Consider the following 20,507-nt stretch of genomic DNA (forward strand, 5'->3'; position numbering starts at 1 on the left):
AGCCTGGGAACGTCAATATACCACTGGTATGGCCCTAAAAAGACAATCAATCAATCAATAAAAGATTGTCCTAATAGGAATTATAGAATTGATATTTCAACTATTTTACTTTTACTTGAGTTTTTTGTTTGTTTTTAGGGCTGCACTCACAGCATATGAAGGTTCCCAGGCTAGAGGTCTAATCAGAGCTACAGCTGATGGCCTACACCAAAGCCATAGCAGTGCCAGATCTTCAGCCTACACCACAGCTCATGGCAATGCCGGATCCTTAACTCACTGAATGAGGTCAGGGATTGAACCTGCAACTTCATGGTTCCTAGTCCGATCCATTTCCTTTGAGCCATGATAGGAACTCCTGCTTGTTTTATAAATACACATTTATTTGCTAGTTTTTTGATCTATGATGAAAACCTTTTTATTCTGCATTTAGGTTCTCTCACTATTTGCTACCATATACATTTTTTAAATAAACACTTTGTATAGTATCCAGTTTTGCTAGAATACTGCAAAGGTAAGGCTGTAAAAAGTTTGTCAAATTACACAAAGCAAAGCAATTATAAAAAATGGGAGGAAATCATAAAACTAGAAGGATTCTGCACTGAGGGGAAAGAGCAGTGACACAAACATGTGATGACTCTAAAAGTTTTCCCTTGGACATGGTTCATTTTGCTTCTAACCAGTCATCATTCGACCAGTTTTATGCGGCGTGTCAAGTAAATCTGGGAGCCAGTTAACTGAAGGTCCAGTTAAAAGAGCTTCTACTATAAAATAGAGCAAAGAAAAAGGAATGGAATTTTGCTATTTGCAGCAACATGCTTATTATGCTAAGTGAAATAAGTCAGAGAGAGACAAGTACTGTATGATATCACTTACATGTGGAATCTAGAAAATAGAACAAACTAGTGAATATAACCAAAAAGAAGCAGACTCACAAATACGCAGAACAGACTAGTGGTTACCAGTGGGGAGGGGAGGGAGGGGTATTTTGAGGGAGGTAGAGTGGAGAGCACAAACTAGTGGGTGTAAGATAGGCTAAAGGACACCCTGTACAACACAGGAATATAGCCAATATTTTATAATAACTGTAAATAGCCACCTGTATATGTTATATATAAAAAATAGAGCAAATATATTGTAGGAACACAATATACCTTCTGATCCCTTGCATATAAAACAGCCACCCTCTTCTCCATCGCATTATCTTATTCTAAAATCTCTTGTCCTGTCAAAGTATAGATTTTTTTTCTGCAAAGAGCCAGTTTCTTAGGATCGTGTCACTTCTCTTTTTAGGTAGAAAATTTTTCTTTTTATTCTTCTCATCTTTTCAGTCGACTTTTTTTTTTCTCTGTGATATCTGATTTATTTTGTAAGATGCTTCCAACATTGCTATCTTTGCTTAAATCGCTCAAAGGAAAATATGTGTTAGTGATTTGTAATTGACATTCTTTATTTATGTACTTGATTTTTTGTTTAATATAGTATGCCGTTCTTAGGAATCAGATTAAATTGCTGTCTTGCTGTGTGGCTGATTATGAGCTATGATTAGAAAAGACAATTTTATTTGCATTTTTTTGAAACTTCATTTTTCTTGTAGTATCTTTAATGCATGCATTCTAAACATAAAGTTAGTTTAACGTTCACTATTCACTATTTTAAATACATATGTCATTTTCTGCCTCACACTGTTTTCCTTGATTGGAAGATGTTTTCTTCTTACTCCCAAAGAAATTATTTTAAAAATATTATTTTGCTGAAATTATTATATCAGCCAACTTTTGACAAAAAAGTGGCTCTGAAAACAATCCTAAATTCTTAGTGGTTTATAGCCCTAACAAACAACAGTAAGTTCTTAGCGGTTCAAGTGGTTTTTGTTCACACAAGTATAGGCTGGTAGCTGCAACTCTATCCATAACTCAATTCCGTATGCTGTCAGAAGGAAAGCCTTTATCAGAGACCTGCATTTTCCTGGCAGAAGGGAAAGAGCAATGACCCAAACATGTGATGGCTCTAAAAGCTTCCCCTTGGGCATGGTTCACTTTGCTTCCAATCACATTCGTGGGTCAGTGAAAGTCACCTGGTCAGACCTGATACAGTACACACCCCCACAGGCAGCACTCTGAGCCACATGGACACTTGGTTCAGTCCTCCTACTGGGAGGGGGCATGGTGAATAAATGGCAATGCTTTGATGCGTTACAGTTGTCTCATTTTAAGGATTTTTTGTTTTATTGTTAGATCAGCATTAATAGGTGTATTTTGTGAATTTTACTGTGGAAATGACTTTTATCCTGATGTTTTTGAGTTTTGTACATTGAACTCTATGGAAATGATGTTGAGACCATTCAGGATTTTAGTAAGAAAGGGTTAAGTGAGAGGATATTAAATATGAAATTCTTATTATTTCATTATATATACTTTTTTCCACATTCATCACTTGTCTCCTACTTGTGCTGATTATTGATTAGGAGTCCAAACTTTTTTCTCCCACACTGGTATAGATTGCTGGAATTTGTAAGACCAAGAATTGTTTTGAAGATGATTTCCTTTTGTGTTGATTACTTATTAGTCATCTTTGCTAGATAGTCTGGATTTTCACAACTTACTGCTTTTTCAGTACAATGAATTGCACCTTTGCCAATTTCAAAATCATGGTTTTTCTTACATAGTCCACATGTGGGAAACAGTCTGCCAACAAGTAAACAAAAACCAAGTTAAGTTACAGTCAGACACAGCTGAAATACCAAGTCACCTATGGCCTCTTCTGAAGTTAGGTTTATTTTCACACAGTGAGGATTAGTATTTCCATGAAGCAAGAGACAGTTACTTTTGCTGTTTTGAAATAGCAGAACTGATTCTCAGACACATGAGTTCATGAAATCTATCCTAGTGAGGCATGTAGTTCTTGAGAAGGGGCAATGGGCATATTGTCAGAGAAAGTCGAGGTTTATAAGTAATGTTGGATCTTGAAGGAAGAGAGGGAATTTAGATAAATCTCCCAGTTATCTAGGAGTAAATATTTTGAGATAGTGATAGAATCAGAAAGAATTAGACTGGAAGGCATGATTAGTTCACTTGGTCCTGACTATTGCCACACTGCAGAAGCAGTCACATCGATAAAGTCTTACCATTATTTTATGTGATTGCATCATTCTATGTGATTTCCAAAGAGGGGCCCTCCAACCTCCCATGGTTGTCTATTCCAGCTTTTCCTTAACATCCTGGTTAAATGTTTCTCTCAGTTACATCCAGCCATCCTTCCAGTAGGGTGAGGCCTGAGAGGAAAAACAATGATCACATCAACCTGTATACTTACTTTTCCCTTTAGATTTGGTGCCTTGGCTCTCATAAAGATGCATTTATTTTACTTGTGATTGAAACCAGCTCTGGAAAGAATGAGATAATAAAATTCACCTCCATCATTTTCCAGAGGTGATAGGAGACTTGCCTAAGGAGAAAGAGCCCAAGAGTGGGAAAGCCAAAAGAGCAATCTTTTGACTCCTGATTAAGTGTTTTTCCTTGGAGTACCACATATAGGTAGCTACTCTTAAGAATATATTAAAATCAGAAGTACATAGTTGACAGAGTATAAGTTTTTCCTGTGCATGAGGTTGAGGCAACATGGTAAATAATAGGTTCTGATCCCAGTTTCTGACCCACAAAAAAGAAAATTACTTTATAAGTTACTGAAAAATAAACAGACTAAAAAATTATTTATTTTCTAATTTCCTTTAGCCCTTAAATACACTGGTTTATTTTAGGCTTATTTGGAAAATATTTTATCCAGTAAAACTGAAATTATAGCTGCATAGATCAGCTAATTCTATGTCATTCCTGACTTAGTCATGCCAGTTTTTCTCATGGTTATGGTTCTGTCCTCAGGTTCTAGACTGTTTCTGAAATTTACTCTGTGTGATCTTTGCAATTTATTTATCATCTCTGAGCCTCAGTTTTTCCATATGTGAGATGTGGGCTGGTTGGAAGAGTTCTTATTAGAGATGGACCCTGATGCTAATCATCCCCTAAATGCCTGCTGAATAGCAGACATGCTTTTTATGTCCTATTCTTTTTGACCATCAAAACAATTCTTTGAGGTAAGAACTATTGGCCTCATTTTATGGATGAGGTATCTGAGACTGAGAGAAACTAAGATAACATTTCCCTAAGAATGTTTAGCTAAAAAGTTGTGTATTTGGATCCCAAGTCAAGTTTGACTACAGAGCAGAGTCTTTCTGTCCACAGTGTGCTTAGCACTTCCATCCGTACCTCACAAGGTTCCTCTGAAGATAAAAATACACGAAAAACTTTAGAAAACGACAAAGTGCTATATCGATGTGAGATATTGTTATTTCTTCTAAGTGCTCTTGGCCACTTTTCAGAAATTAGCAGTAAGGTCCGAGGCATAAGCTTAGGGGTTTTATTTTTTCTGCTTCATGGATGAGGAAATTGAGGCCCACAGGGGTAAGGAAGATGCCTACTTAGCCAGCAAGTGACAGAATAATATCAGTTCCTAGTCTGGTTCTAAAGCCCACTGTCCTCATATTCCTCCCCATGCCCGAGTTCTTGCTCTGGGGTAGGGACTGGGATTCCACTACCCATGGGCTGATTTCTGGGGTGGAACTTCCCAGTCAGTGTAGTAGGATAGCCTGGTAAGCTAAGAATAGTTTAGTAGTGTGGGATGAGATACTGATATTGGTGATAATATTTTTATTTAAGACCGTTACACCAAGTTAACTCATTCAAAATTTGTGACAGTTAAATACAGCTATTTTCATATGGCTACGCCTCTATACTTCCTGAATTCAGAAATGATTCTTTTAGTGCATATGAATTTTGATGACGCCCCCTGCCTCAAGAGAATGCTCTGTAGTAGCTGTAGCACATGGCACTACCTCTGACTTTTCTGTTGAATCATCCTGGACTGATTATTTCTTTTTTTGTGGATTTTTCAATCTTCATTACATAAGTTTGTTTCAAAAACCCTCACAATCAGGATATTCAGAGAAGTTTTTTGGTATGTAAATTTGCCCATAAATCTGAATTTCATCATTTGTGATGTTACTGAAGTGACGAATCTAATAAAGTCCACCCACTGCTATTTTTTTCATCTTCCTTCAAAAAACAGATCAAAATTCTACTCTGGTTTTCTTGTTGGGATGCATTGGCTGTCCAAAGAAAGAACTTTGCAAGTAGTTTAATGTCTACAATAATTTTTGGGAGGAGTTCCTGTTGTGGCTCAGTGGGTTACGAACCCAGCTAGTATCCATGAGGATGCAGGCTTGATCTATGACCTCTTTCAGTGGGTTAAGGATCCATTGTTTCCTTGAGCTGTGTTGTAGGTCGCAGATGTGGCTTGGATCTGGTGTGACTGTGGCTGTGGCATAGGCTGGAAGCTGCAGCTCCAGTTTGAATCCTAGTCTGGGAGCTTCCATATGCCGCAGGTACAGCCCTGAAAAGGTATAAAATATATTTTTTTTACTTAGGAATTTTGAATGACTCTTACTTTGCAGATTTGTTGAAGAATAGTAATTAGCCTTAAAACTTGGCTAGGAGTTCCCGTTGTGGCGCAGTGGTTAACGAATCCGACTAGGAACCATGAGGTTGTGGGTTCGGTCCCTGCCCTTGCTCAGTGGGTTGTAGACACGGCTTGGATCCCGCGTTGCTGTGGCTCTGGTGTAGGCCGGTGGCTACAGCTCCGATTGGACCCCTAGCCTGGGAACCTCCATATGCCGCAGGAGCGGCCCAAGAAATAGCAAAAAGACCAAAAAAAAAAAAACTTGGCTAGATTGACTAATACTCTTGGGCACCTGTGTGAAGGACTACATGAAAATACATTTATACATACAGAGAAGATAGCAATTCAAAGCAAAAATTTGTAGTCGGTGTTTTAAGTTTGAATTCTTAAGAATTGTTAGGAAATAGAGTAACATCTGTGAACGCTTCAGGGAAAACTGAATCACCTTGTACTCTGCCTTGACCCTTCTCCTCCTCTCACACTCTATATACTGTCTCTCAGGAAATGGTGTCAGCTTTCTTTTCAGATCATACTCAGAATCCGGTTACTTCTCACCATCTCCACTATTTCCCCCCCACCATAATCCTCTTTTGTCACCACTGCCAGTGACCCAGATCATTGGAATAGCCTCCTACCAAAGGCATGTAAAGGAAAATATTAGTAAATTTTTGCTATTATTAAGTGCTATTTTTCTGCAGATACAGGAATTTTAATGTTCTATATTACTGTGCAAAATATTGAGCAACTGTTATGAGTATCATTTATTCCATATGGGGTCCATGACAATTCTTGGTCACTGCCTTGAAGAAACCATCTTTGGGGAAACTAGAGGAACACTTAGAATTTCATTGATTACATGAATTAAATGAAAAAAAACATAAAAATAAAGTACAAGTAAGTGCCCAATTGAGGCTAAGGTGTTTGTATAGAGAACCTTCATAAATTTAGTAGATTTCCAGGTTTCATGGAGGATGAAAGTGAGCTGTGTCTCAGACAATGGTGGGGAGTTGTAGCAGGGAGGCCAGGGGGCGCCTTTGCAGTCGTGCTAAGGAGGAATGAGCTCCATGTTTTCTGAGAGGAAGCGTAACAGTCAGACTGAAGAACAGGAGGCAAGTTCATGTGAGGGAGAGTTGTTGATGAGAGGACAGAATGGGCTCAGATTACCATCTGGGTAATTCATTGGAGCCATACTTGGGGACAAGACTGGGAGAATCACTGAAAGCCCCATGTTGTGGGAAACCCCACAACAGATGGGTCACTTAGAGTGTAGTATAGTTCAGCCACCAAGTGGTATCTGAGGTCAAAATCGGAGTAATACATTAGTGTGTTAGCCAGTGAACAGAGCATGGTAGCCAGAAATCAAGAGCATTTCAGTGCTCTAGTAGGAAGACAGTTGAAGTCGAATTATATTTTCGCTGCGAGCAATCTGGCCAAATTAAATTTATTCAAAAGCACCATTGTCAAAGCAACTTTGTTTATGTGACCATCGAGTTGAAACAAATTAAAAAAAAAAAAAGACTATTTTAACCACTGACTTTCAAGATTTGTGTAGTAGTAGTAGTAGTAATAGCAGTAACTCCCATTAGTGAATACTTACCTTGTGTCAAGCACCTTGCTAGATTTTACAAATATTCTGACCTTTAACCCTCACAACCAACCTATGAAATAAGCATCATCATCTTCTCCATTTTACAGCTAAGGAAATGGGTGGTTTCAGAGATTAAGCTGTTTGCTCGGTTGTACAGCTAACAATCATACAGAGAGACTTGAAGCCTGACCAGCCCAAAGCCTGTGTGCTCTTAGTCACTATGTAGTACCATTTCTTGGTATCACGGAACCTGGTTTATTTATTTTTCCTTTTACTACAGAAGTAACATTTGTTAACTCTAGAAAATGCATAACATATGGACTAGCAGAAAATTAGGCAAAACCGTTCCTTCTACTTAGAAACAAAGTCTACTTTCACTTTTGTTGATGTCTTTTTCTTTTGGAGCCACATGGATAAATGTAATAATTCTTTTTCCCTGTAAATGACATTTGATAAATCTTTTTTTTTTTTTTATCTTTCTGTTTTTTTTAGGGTCGCACCCGTGGCTTATGGAGGTTCCCAGGCCAGGGGTCGAATTGGAGTTGTAGCCACCGGCCTAAGCCACAGCAACACCAGATCCGAGCCACACCTGTGACGCACACCACAGCTCACAGCAACACTGGATCCTTAACCCACTAAGCAAGGCTAGGGATTGAGCCCGCAACCTCGTGGTTCCTAGTCAGTTTGTTTCCGCTGCACCATGACAGGAATTCCCTGATAAATCTTTTAAACAATTATTAGACATTTTTTTTTCCCCAATTTGTCTTGTTGATATTTAGGCTGTTGCAATTTTTTGACACTATAAACTGCAGACATAATTAGCTGAAGATGGTATATAAATAAAATAAAGCAAAGCGAAACAAAACTAAAAACAAAAGATTCAGAATGATAGACAGTAAGTAATGCAAGAGATGTATAACAGTTGTAAAATCACTCTATGTTGTATCCAGATCACCTATACAAAGAAAACCAATGATTGAGGAATATTTACTTTTGAACAGACGATGATGTTGAGTAGTTTTCTTCTAGTTAAAAGTTGAATTTTCAGCAAAATCACCTGGAGCCAATGACAGGAACTATAAACAGGACCCTAGCCCCTAGGCAAAGTCTTAGAAAGGCAGATAATCCCTAAAATGTAAATACAAGGAGTGATTTTGTTACAGAGGAGCTGTATTCAAGAGGAATAAGCCACAAATGCAATGACCAGAAACTATACCTATGTTTTAGAATCAGATATTAAGCAAAAAGTTATAGAAGCTGGAGGTCTTAGCTAGCCTAGTGACAACTAGGAGTTGACTCAGTCTCAAAGTGGTGGGTCATTGCTTTTTAAATCCTTCTTGCCAAACAGCAAGAGATTGGGCCTGGGATGGGGTGGGGAAAATCATCCCAGAGAGCTTGAGAGCTCTAGGGATTAGAAATCTGGCAGTTTCTAGCAGTTGGAGGTTTTGAACAAGAATAATAATATAATGAATAGTTCTTGGGTGATTAAATCTGGAAGGCAAGGAAGCAATTCAAGACGATACTTCTTTTTTTTTTAATTTTTAATTTTTATTTTTTGCTTTTTAGGGTCACACGGTGGCATATGGAAGTTCCCAGGCTAGGGGTCGAATCGGGGAGGTACAGCTACTGACCTACACCACAGCCACAGCAATACGGGGTCCAAGCCACATCTGTGACCTACACCACAGCTCATAGCAACGCCAGTTCCTTAACCTGCTGAGCAGGGCCAGGGATCGAACTTGCATCCTTCTGAACACCAGTTGGGTTTGTACCCCACTGAGCCACAACGGGAACGCCCAAGAGAATAATTCTTAAAACTATTGTGGTAACAAATGAGGAAACTCTTGGTCTGGACAGTGGTAGGAATTATATGTAGAAAGATATCTAGACATCTCCATTAAACACATAGATTGGGATAATACCTGTCATGACTTTGCTCCACTTCTTACATGTTTGGCTTACAGACAGAACAGGTAGTTGATCCTTGGAGCTTGTAACGCTGCCATTACCTTTTTTAAATCAAAGTTTTAACTAGTATATTAAATTTTTATTTTATTACAGAGCCCCTAAATAGGCATGCTGTGTCTTAGATTGAAGTTTAAGTTCATGCTTTCTTGTTTTAAAATTAAAAATTATTATCTTCTTTGGGTGCTGTGAAGGTCATCACAAAACTAATGACTAATATACTGGAAAGACGTTTCAATTAACTTTCTTGGGTATTGATCAGATAAGCACTCAGATTTATGACTTTTTCCTGAAATCTTCATTAGGTGAGTCCTTTATTGCTTGAGATGACTCTCTTAGCAAGTAGTTTCCAAACCCTGGAAAGTACTGTTTCTGAGTTAATTTAAAAAGGAACCTCTCTTATGCTGAGTGTCCGTGGGTTTTTCTTTGTTTTTGTTGCACTAAGTGAAGCAGTTGTATAGAAGTTAACTGTGTCCTTAATTAGAAATAACTTTTTGTGTTTCTGAAAGTATGAAATTCATAAACTTCTAAGAATGCTCTAAATATTACAGGAATTTCATTTAATTAATTGTAATTAATGGTTAGATTTGCTTCATTGCTTTGAACTTGCGAATCACTCCTTCCTTGTGCAGGATTTGATGAATATGATCATCATATCTGTCTCGTCCTTGAATTTGCTAATATTTATTGTTTTCAAAATTACAAAGTAATCTTTGTTGTAAAAAGAAACTGAAGCAGTATTCAATAGAGACTAAGCCTTCTTCCAGCCTCAGAATAATAACTTCATAGCAGTTATGCATATTTCTAGTTTTTTTAATGGGGTTCTGCTTGTGTATCATATACATGGCACATTCCTCCTCTTCTCCCCCCCACCCCTTCTCTGTCTTTTCCTAACCTAAGTGCTATGATAGTGCCAAAGGAGGGAAGGCTGTTTTATGTTCTTTGCCTTACTGGATTTCACTCCTGGGTGGAGCCTATCATCCTTGTCCTCCCACTTGCCCACCTCTTAAGTTCAGTAAATTCAGGCTATGCTTTGCTTCTCTCTGTCCTCAGCCAGCAAGCTAGGGGCCCTCTCAGACAAAATCCTCAACTCTGTAAAAGACAGCAGTTCTGGGAGTTCCCGTCGTGGCGCAGTGGTTAACGAATCCGACTAGGAACCATGAGGTTGCAGGTTCGGTCCCTGCCCTTGCTCAGTGGGTTAACGATCCGGCGTTGCCATGAGCTGTGGTGTAGGTTGCAGACGTGGCTCGGATCCCGAGTTGCTGTGGCTCTGGTGTAGGCCGGTGGCTACAGCTCTGATTCGACCCCTAGCCTGGGAACCTCCATATGCCGCGGGAGCGGCCCAAGAAATGGCAAAAAGACAATAAAAAAAAAAAAAAAAAAAAAAAGACAGCAGTTCTGGTTCTGGGTGTTTCTCCTGGGCATAGCCAGGCAGGCCTGGTTCTGGCTTCCCTGGTGATTGGCCCCAGGCCCAGAGGGGTTTTTTTATACCAGTTGATCCCAAGTGTGAAGTTTCCCCTGGGTTTCCTTGATTTATTCTTTGTAGCATTCCTCTTCTTAGTCTGTTGCGGGTTGAGATTACTTTTGCATTAGTTATCTGTCATTTCAACCTTGTCTGATTTTTATTTTCTAGAATTTTCTAAAACATGTTTGTATGTTGATGGCGATACTTTTTTCTTCTCTATTCTGTCATTTTAGTGGGATTTAGGTACACATGATGATCTAATCAGTGCTTTGAACCTCCCAGGTGCCTAATCTTTTTACTGTTTTTTGTCCAGCTTTTTGGAAATTCTTTCAGGGCTCATTGGCAGTTCCTCTGTTTTATGTTGTAACGTGGAAGTTTTTTCCTTCCTGTTTTGCATTTAATATTAATCATAGTTAAATCATTGATATCTCATTTCTCTCTGTTTGGGCTCAGAAATGACACTATTATTTAACTGGGGTCTCTCCTACTGCATTTAAGGATCTCCACAGAGTGTTACTATATAAAGCCAATTAATGATGCAGAATTTACTTTAAGAACTTTAAATAGTCATCCTTATTTCATTTGGTATGTATAAATGTCTCTATTTTAAATATATGTATTTGTATTTTATTTGCTAGGTGATTAAATATTGTCAGTTTCCTTTTTCAGGGTCCAGATCCATTGGAGATATAAAAAAAAGTAATAGTAGGGAACCTCCATTGTGGCTCAGCAGAAACTAACCTGAATAATCCATGAGGATGCAGTTCGATCCATGGCCCCTCTCAGTTGGGTTAAGGATCCCATGTTGCAGTGAGCAGTTGTGTAGGTTACAGACACCGCTAGGATACCAAGTTGCTGTGGCTATCTATGGTGTAGGCCAGCAGCTGTAGCTCCGATTCAACCCCTAGCCTGGGAACGTCCATATTCTGCCAGTGTGTCCCTAAAAAACAAAAAAGGAAAAAGTAATAGTAGCTTTTCATGAGCACTTGGTACCCATTGTATCTAACAATGGTTTCTTAATTACTATCAGAAACAAAAGAATGATTTAGAATTTTTTATTATTGAGCTATATTGGTCCTACAACAACATGTATTTTTTAATTTTGTCTTAGGAAGGAGAAAATATTTTCTATTTGGCAGTTGAAGATATAGAAACAGATACAGAGCTTCTGATTGGCTACCTGGACAGTGACATGGAGGCCGATGAGGAGGAACAAGAGATTATGACAATGATCAAAGAAGGGGAAGGTAAAAATTCTAAAGGACAATCAACAGCTGGTAGAAAAGGTATTATCTCTTATTGATGGTCTGAAAGAATGAAAATTGTAGGAGAAAGAAAGATTGAACTGTGCTTGATTATAGTAGGGTATTCTCAAAATAAAGTTCATTTTTGTCAGAACTGCTCTCACACAGTATCCAGTTGTGTACCTGTCTTTCAGCAGGAAGAGAGGGTGGGGTGGCGGTGACAGATGTGCCCTGTAGGACTGCCAAGGTCAGTGACAGCTCCCAGCTCTCCCTCTTCTCACAGGTGGTAATGAGGAGTTTTGTACTCTAGCCCTGAATCTGCCATTAAATAGTTTCGTAACTGGGCAGGATCACTAACTCTGAGACTTTTACTTCTTACCTGCTGCACTTGGGGAAGGGTAAATGCAGAGGTGTGCAGAGGTCCTGCTGGGCTCCTTGTTTGAGATCCTTTGGGAATCTGGAGCTTCTGGAAATCCTCCTCTGTTCTGATCATAGAGGCCTACAGCATTGTTAGGTTTTTCTAGTGGGATAACCAAAAATGTGTGATGACCGTAACTTGGACCTGCTGAATTCAGCCCTGAAGTCTAAGAGATAGAGGTCACTTGTTTGTCATCTACCTGGGAATAATCAGTTGTTATTAAGACTTGTTTCTATTATGTAGTGTTTTACTTCTGATGGAGTTTGAGGGGAATATGCACAGTGTTTTAGGTGTTTATATTTTATAATAGGCTGATATTTTCTATAGAGTATTTTTCTTTTTTTTCCTTTTTGTCTCTTTAGGGTCGCACTGGAGACATATGGAAGTTCCCAGGCTAGGGCTGTAGCCGCTGGCCTACACCACAGCCACAGCCACTCCAGATCTGAGCTGTGTCTGTGACCTACACCACAGTTCACGGCAATGCCGGATCCTTAACCCACTGAGTGAGGCCAGGGATCAAACCTGCGTCCTCATGGATTCGTTTCCGCCAAGCCACGATGGGAGCTCCCAGGATATTTTTCTATACTATAATACTCTATACTCTAGAGTATATACTGTACACTTTATAGTACTGTAGAACATTTTTCACTTTGCTGAGCAAAGCCCCTTCAGAAGTAATGACAGTTTCCTTAGTCACTGTGGTAGTCTTGTCTTTTATATGAATTTTCTATCCTAACTGTATGTCATTGGTTGAGAAAGTATGAGTATTCCCAGTATTGCCAGCTTATGCTCCTGTTTCTATATTTTAGATGAATTATTTAAAGGGACAGTGGGATAGGTTGTTTGCTCTGTCTTTCAAATATGCATTATGCTGTTGGGAATGTCAGATTTGGGGTGATGGGAATTACTTCTGTATGCTGTATTTTCTCTATTTTTGTATTTATTTTCAGTGTTGCCCCCAGAGGATAGTAATACTTTGTCCACTATTTTACTTTAATAAGTCTCCTACTTGTCTATTACTATCCCAATTTTCTTTATTTAGTTATTAGCAAAATATCAATTTCTATTACTTTTGTAAAAAGAATCAACAGAAACTTAAACAGATTTTTAGAACATATGAATCATATATTGTTGTTATTTTTATTTTAGAATTCAATTTTGTTTATAAAAGCAAAATATAAAACCCCCAAACCAAAAAAAAAAAAAAAACCTCAAAACAAAAGCGAAACAACCAGACAACCAACTAAAGAAACAATCCACTGGAATGTCAAACAGTGGAGAATTTGGTTGAATAAGTAAGCTATGGTACCTCAAGTTTAAGAAAAATTTTTACTTGAGAAATGTTAAATGGAAAAAATAAAGTACTAGATTTCATAAAATGTGTGATCGTAAAGACAGTTCTTAAAATCTGAACGCACAAAAGACCAGTCAAGAATGGAAATCAATTATAGCAGTTGTCTCTTGGTTATGAGATTATTGGTGATTTTTTTCTTTATAGTTTCTGCATTTTTTCTAAATTTAACTTTATTTGATAATCAGAAAAAATATGTAATTTAAATAGCATATTTGAAAAATTTGGGTAGAGCCTTAACAGTCCACAAGGGACCAGCAGACAGAGAGACAGTGGAGCCTCACTGCACCCGATGTAATGAGTGCTGTTTTTATGACCTTGGTCTTTTTTCACATTTATGTGAGATTCCCCTTGGTAATTCAACATAGTTCGCCTTGGTTGGATTTTTCTTTTCTTGCAGCTAAAAGTGAACTCACAATGACCCGTTTCAGGGAAAATTTTGGCTTTTCAATTCAACATTTGTAATAACTCTTTGATGTGAAAAGTTAATGTTACAGGGTAGATTAAAAATATATTTTAATTTGGTGCAACACAACAAGGTAAATGATTTTAAAAATGTAATGCCCTCTAGTAACACTTCCTATTATTTTTCATGGACAACCTATTTGCGCTTAGAGAGATAATAAGAATTACCTGATCTGGTACCATTAAACACAATTAATTTTGATTTTAAAATGAGTGCAAAACTTGGCACTTCTTGGCTCTTCAATTTTGTCTTATAAATCTGCTTGCTTGTGAATATTCAGATCGCTTTGGCTGTAAAGAGGACTATGCCTGTCCCCAGTGTGAATCAAGTTTTACCAGTGAGGAAATTCTTGCTGAGCATCTTCAGACATTGCACCAGAAACCCACAGAGGAGAAAGAATTTAAGTGCAAGAGCTGTGGGAAGAAATTCCCAGTTAAGCAGGCTTTGCAAAGACAGTGAGTACTTTTAAAATTATAAGCTAACACTTTGTTTAACTGCTCCATTTGGTTTGTTCTTATAGTTTCTAACCTGCGTGCATGTGTGATGATATGTGTATAGAAATTAGGCATTCTCTATTGTCATTGTCATTAACTTATCTTTTCTTAGTGTAGTATGTTGATTTTTGAAACATTCTTTATATGAAATTTAACAGGTAAACTTTGTTTATGCTAATCATTCTTTGTCCGTTTAATAACTTGCCATTAAATATGAAGCTAATTTGAAATCCAGTATGCATAATTTAGCTAGTGCTTTGAGGTGGCAGATCGAGTTTCAGTGGTCTGCATTTGATATTCCCTCTGAAATCAGTAAAAAAAAAAAAAAAAAAGTTTAAGAAATGGAGAGAGTTTAGAGTATAAAGAATACAGGAACATTTTGGGAAGCACTGTTTAGCACTGTTTATTTCTTTGCCACGTTGGAAAAATAATTTAAAGATGAGTAGATATGGGATATGATGATGAAATGAATGAAAGGATCCCACCCATTGCTCTGTATCCTTTATTATTTTATCTGTTTTGTATTAGCAGCATGTAAAGTTACTCTTTTACTGGACTTCTCTTGTGGTGCAGCAGGTTAAGGATCCAGCACTGTCACTGCAGAGGCTTGGTTCTGATCCCTGGTCCAGGAACTTACATATACCATGAGCACTGCCAAAAGAAAAAAAAAAAAAAATAATGTTACTCTTTTTCTTAAATATTTTACAGTGTCATGAATTACTAAAAGTGAGCAGTAGATACATTTATAAACTTTTATTTTTAACAGAATGTCACCTTGCATATGAGCAAGAAATCTCTAACATAGACTTAACTGTTTCAATTTTTATTCATTAAAATAAAATTCTGAAACATGCTTTATTTCATATTAAGACATTTTTCATATGTGCATCTACTTTTGGTTATGAAATTTGAGATGAAAATTTTCTGCTCGAAACTTAAAAATTCTTAAGTTTTATAGTAGTAAGAGGTTATACATTTTGCAATTCTATCGAACACTAAAAACATAAGCAAGAGCTATATTGTTTTTAATGACTAGATTTAAAAACTGCATTCTAATCAGCTTTTACTGAATTTAGTATTATATATTCTACATCAAAGATACTTTTGCTGAGCTGAGTCTTAGGGCTAAGCTAGTTGCTACTAAAAATTTTCACGGGCAAAGACAGAATGAAAAGAGAGATGATGAACGTGACCTTATACAAAGTAGAGGTATTTTCCTAAGTTTCTATCTTAGACTTCGAGTTTTTGTTTCTTTTTTCTTTTTTCTTTTTTTTTTTTCTATTTCCCCTCAGTGCTCTTCAGTGCTCAGCGAAAAGCAGTCTGAAGGATTCTTCACGAAGTTTTCAGTGCTCTGTTTGCAATTCTTCCTTCAGTTCAGCATCGAGGTTTTGTGTCTGAGTTATCAGATGGCTGTTGCATAGCTGTGGGTCATTTTTGGCATGCATGCTTTCATGCTTCTTAGTGATTTAGTATCATATGGCTACAGAATTTCAGGGCTTTCCTTCTTAACCTGCCCAGGTACTGCTTGTCATGACCCTGCAAGTCTTCTGGGGAGCATGCATTACAAAAGCCAGCCACAATGCTGGAAGTTTGGAGGTGTCTTCACCATTTCTTCTCCGTGTTCCCCTTTCTTGGTTGTTTTGTAGCTTTGAGCAGCACCGGGAGACTTGCCGGGGAGATGCCAGGTTCGTGTGCAAGGCCGACAGCTGTGGGAAGAGGCTGAAGAGCAAGGATGCCCTGAGAAGACACCAGGAAAATGTCCACGCCGGTGAGAAGTCATCGGAGAGTTGTTTTTCAAGGGCTTCCTCTCTCTAGGCTGCAGCGATCTGTTTTTAATTCTCACTCTCAGGAAGAGGGCTTGCTTTTCCATTGTATTTCACACAGATGTAGAACTCTTGGCAGCAGGATTTTTTTTCTTCCACTGAACATTATTTCTTTTTAAGTTGATTTTAGTGATATTTGTCATTTTTCCCATCTCGGAATTAATTATAACTGGAAACCTAGGTTAGAACCTAGTTGTGCTTGGTAGCCAGGAGCATTAATATTTTAAATAAATAAATTTAATGTTTTAGCATGTGAAATTTCTCTTTTAGTAGATATATTTTAAAACACTTCAGTAATGCCCTTCTGCCTTAATATTTCTACAGTAATATCTGTAAAGATCCTTATGTTTCTCCTGTACTGGAGAAAATTACTGGCTACATTTTGATGTGGGAATTGAATATATTGGATTTAAAAAGCAGACACTATTTGAATTCCTTCTAATGGCTAGCTGAACAGTAAGACAAATAGAAATTTTGTCAGTTAGATTTCATCTGCTTAGCACATGGTAAATGTATTTCGGTTTAGGGATTGAATCTGTTGCACTAAGTTGAACAGATGACTATTGTCAGAGTTGACTTTTACTTCCTCCTTAGAGGAGGCTGAGGTTCTTGGCATTTCTCATATCCCTCTGTACCTGTATTTTTCTCATGTGTTTACTATGCCCTTGACTTCTGGGTGGAAATGTCTTTTTGGAGGTAAAGAAAGTGTATTACTTTTCTCCTATGTTGTTTATTCTCACATTTGGGAGAAAAGGATAATCTGTGCTCAGCTTGTTTCCTATATTTGTTCATTGTCAAATGCTAGTTAAATAAGCTAGTATGAGTGTGACTACTAGGTCCAACTTCACACCACTAGTTTGAGCTGCACACTCAGTGCAAGCTAGATAGAAAGCTCAGGGTAGTAGGTGGTGTGGCCTTGTGAAATACTCCTTCAGAATGGTGCCTGTCACTCAGATTTTACACTGTTCTGATTTCTTCCTTTCCTTTTGAAGAATATGGTTGATTTACAGAAGATGGCATTTTTCTGAATTCTTTGTACTTGGGCCTCTCCTATACTTGCAAAAGGCAGGCGTAACTTTTTAATAGACCTGTCTCTTCATAGTTTTTGTTTTTTTTAAAGCTGTTATGTTTAAAATGCTGTTATTAATTTTCTCCATTTTTGTCTGCAATGTATTATAACATCTTTCATGTCATTTTTAAAGTTAACTTTGCTGAAGTAAGTAAAAAACCAGATGCATGTTGAAACTCTGGAAACTTGCATTTTTGTTACTGGACATGTGGACTTCAGACTGTGCCATAAGCATAATTTCTTTGAGGCTTCTTGTAATTGGTCTTGGATATTAAAATATTACTGGTTCTGAAAACTCATGGTGATTTTGTAGGAAATAATTTATAAAAGGAAGTTTTTTTTATTTTTATATGTTGTGGATCATATAAAATGTGAAACGTACTATTTTTCAACCAAAGGCCACTGTGCATACTTTTTGCTAGAATTGGTACACAATCTGTCTCTCATTCATAGCCTCTTGTTTGGTTCTTTCCTTTCCTCTCTCAGCTGCATAGACGTTTGGGAAAAGAATTTTCATATTCAGAATAATGGGAAAAAAGTGTTTCACACATATGGTTGTGGAACCCTCTAGTATAGAAAGACAAAGATATTTAAGAAAAGAGATCTTGCAGCTTTTACCACTGACGATGACAAATGTTCCTTGTTAGGTGATATGAATTGAAGATGCTGAGAAGAGAGAAACTGAAATTTTAAATAAGGATCATATTTTTCCATAGAAACTGTACCATCTAGTGGGTGGGTCCTCAGACCAGCTCCTAGAAACACACTTAATCCACATTGTGCTGAAACTTGGCAGTACTTAAGTGGCTCCGTATCAGTACGGTTGTATTAATTTTGCATGCATCTCCTGCCTTTGTAAGTAATGTGTTTCTGACTATTTTTTAAATTTCGACATTTTTCTTTTTATTGTAAAATATGTACAACCAAATTTACCATTTAAACTGTTTTTGAAAGCTGAATCTGAAAATCAAATATCAGACTTAGCTGAAAAGAGTAAAACTAAAATGGTATAAAGTCTGTTTGTGGCCTTGTTGGTGCTATTGTCCTTGAACCTGGGGATGCTTGTAGGGTAGTGCCCTTCCCAGTTACTCAAGAGGAAACGGTGAAGTGGCTGACTTTCCTAACCACTCTAACCATCTTTCTCTTTTGATTAGATTCTGTGGATGCTGACCAAGAGATTTTGTATATGCAGGCGATAACATTTATCTACATTCTCAGGCAATTAGTCATATACTTTCCCCGTACTTCTTCTCAGAGGAGCTGGGATTCCAGTTGTATGATGAAGAATAAAAGCTGTTAGGAGGAGAGAAAAGGTTGAAGAGTAGGGATGGGGTTTGATGTGCTGCCTCTGATTCTAGCTGGAGGAGCCGTGGCAGGAGTACTGGGATAAACTGAAACGGGTGGTTGTGGAAATCTCACTTCTTTTTCTCTTCTCTCCCTCAAATTCTAACTTATCTGGTAGAAAGTAATAGGTATCCTCTCAAAGAGCAGCTGATATGAAGGATCAGCTAGAGCAATAAAGGATTATAGAGTGAAGGAGGGAAGTCCCAGCCTGATGCAAGCTGGAAGAGAGGGAATAGTCTTTCTCATATATAATAAGTATATAGAGAGAATTGATGATCACGTGTGCTTTTAGATATTCATTTCTCTTGGGAGAATTTCCTCCTTTAATAGCCATATTGCTTGTCTATCGACAAAATTTTTCATGGATATAATATTTAGCATGCTAAAAATAGTGCATTATATGAAATAAGTATCTTGAAAAATAAAACAAAATTTAATACTTTCTTTTTTAAAAGCATTTCTCTCTCAAACATAGTCTTTTAATAAAATAAAACCATTTTGTAATACTTTTTTTTTTTAACCAATTTTGAATTTTTTTCAAGATAATAGAGAAGTAGGGGAGTGGGGTGGGGTTGAGGTTGTGGCAGGAATAGCCATGGATTAGTCATTTTGGGAGCCAGGTGATGGATAATGGTGGTTCATTCTATTACTTATTTTTTCGAATATTTAAAATCAATCAGAAGTTGAAAAACTATTTTGTGGTTATGGTAGTACAGATACTGTTATTATATCACATTTGAAATTTTTGTTTTATTGAGTCTTCTGTAACTACTGTCAAATTTGAAATGTGAAATGAGCTATTATGTATAGTTATTATATGAAGACAAAATGCAATTTTATTTTGATTTGTATAATAATATGAATGCTAATATATATATTTTATTGTTCTTGATTTTTACTTTATTCTGGTTTAATATTAAGATGATAAATCATACACTCATAGATTCTAGTGCTGAAGAGAATAACCTGTGAATTCCATTCCAGCTGATTTAATCAGATATTCTGGTAAAATTTAAAGAAACTAGGAAAATAAACTTAGGAATTGATAAATCCATTTTTTTCTTTTATAAACACATTTGATTAATTTTATTATTTATTTATTTATTTATTTTTTTTATTTTCCCACTGTACAGCAAGGGGATCAAGTTATCCTTACATGTATACATTATAATTAATTTTTTTTCCCCACCCTTTGTTCTGTTGCAACATGAGTATCTAGACATAGTTCTCACATTTGATTAATTTTAATTTTTCATGGAAGTATGCTTTTCTCTTTAGTACTAAATTAATACATGGGAAGATGAAATAACTGTTTTATATATGTAGAAAGTGGTATATCAAGCTGAGTTTTTCTCAAATTTTATTTTTTTAACAATTTTTATTTTTTTTCCATTATAGCTGGTTTACAGTGTTCTGTCAATTTTGTACTGTACAGCAAGGTGACCCAGTGAGTTTTTCTCAAATTTTAAAAGGCAGGGTTTAAAGTGTAACCTCTTCTTTTTATCTAAGTTCAATGGATACATCTACAACACTGAAATTTGGAGTTGTATGTTCAGAAGATGAAATACTGTTTAGAAGTTATATATCACCTAGAAACATTGTATCTGACGCTACTCTTAATAGTGTCAGATAAATCATAATAGCATTTTGTTTGTTGTTTTTGTTTAGGGGATCCTAAGAAAAAGCTCATATGTTCTGTGTGCAATAAAAAGTGTTCTTCAGCATCAAGTCTACAGGAGCATAGGAAGGTAAGATAAAGATTAACGCTC

General features: G+C 37.0%; 1 protein-coding gene across 19 annotated transcripts in view; it reads left to right on the forward strand.

The window, feature by feature from the left end:
* PRDM5 (PR/SET domain 5) overlaps positions 1-20,507 on the forward strand; it is a 192,796-nt gene that overhangs the window by 84,068 nt on the left and 88,221 nt on the right. For 7 of the 19 annotated variants that reach the window (XM_084973071.1, XM_084973079.1, XM_084973070.1 and 4 more), the window contains 4 exons: positions 11,641-11,815; positions 14,289-14,463; positions 16,149-16,270; positions 20,407-20,486. In XM_084973071.1, the coding sequence (XP_084829197.1) occupies positions 11,641-11,815; positions 14,289-14,463; positions 16,149-16,270; positions 20,407-20,486 (552 nt within the window). Of the gene's footprint in view, positions 1-11,640; positions 11,816-14,288; positions 14,464-15,794; positions 15,888-16,148; positions 16,271-20,406; positions 20,487-20,507 lie in introns of all 19 variants that reach the window. The other 12 variants (XM_021101643.2, XM_021101640.2, XM_084973068.1 and 9 more) reach the window with 3 other exon arrangements.

This window comes from Sus scrofa, chromosome 8 (assembly GCF_054392235.1).
Source record: "Sus scrofa isolate SSC_HxYL_T2T_F1_AM1 chromosome 8, Sscrofa_HxYL_maternal_Yorkshire_Landrace_v2.0, whole genome shotgun sequence".
Lineage (NCBI taxonomy): Eukaryota > Metazoa > Chordata > Mammalia > Artiodactyla > Suidae > Sus > Sus scrofa.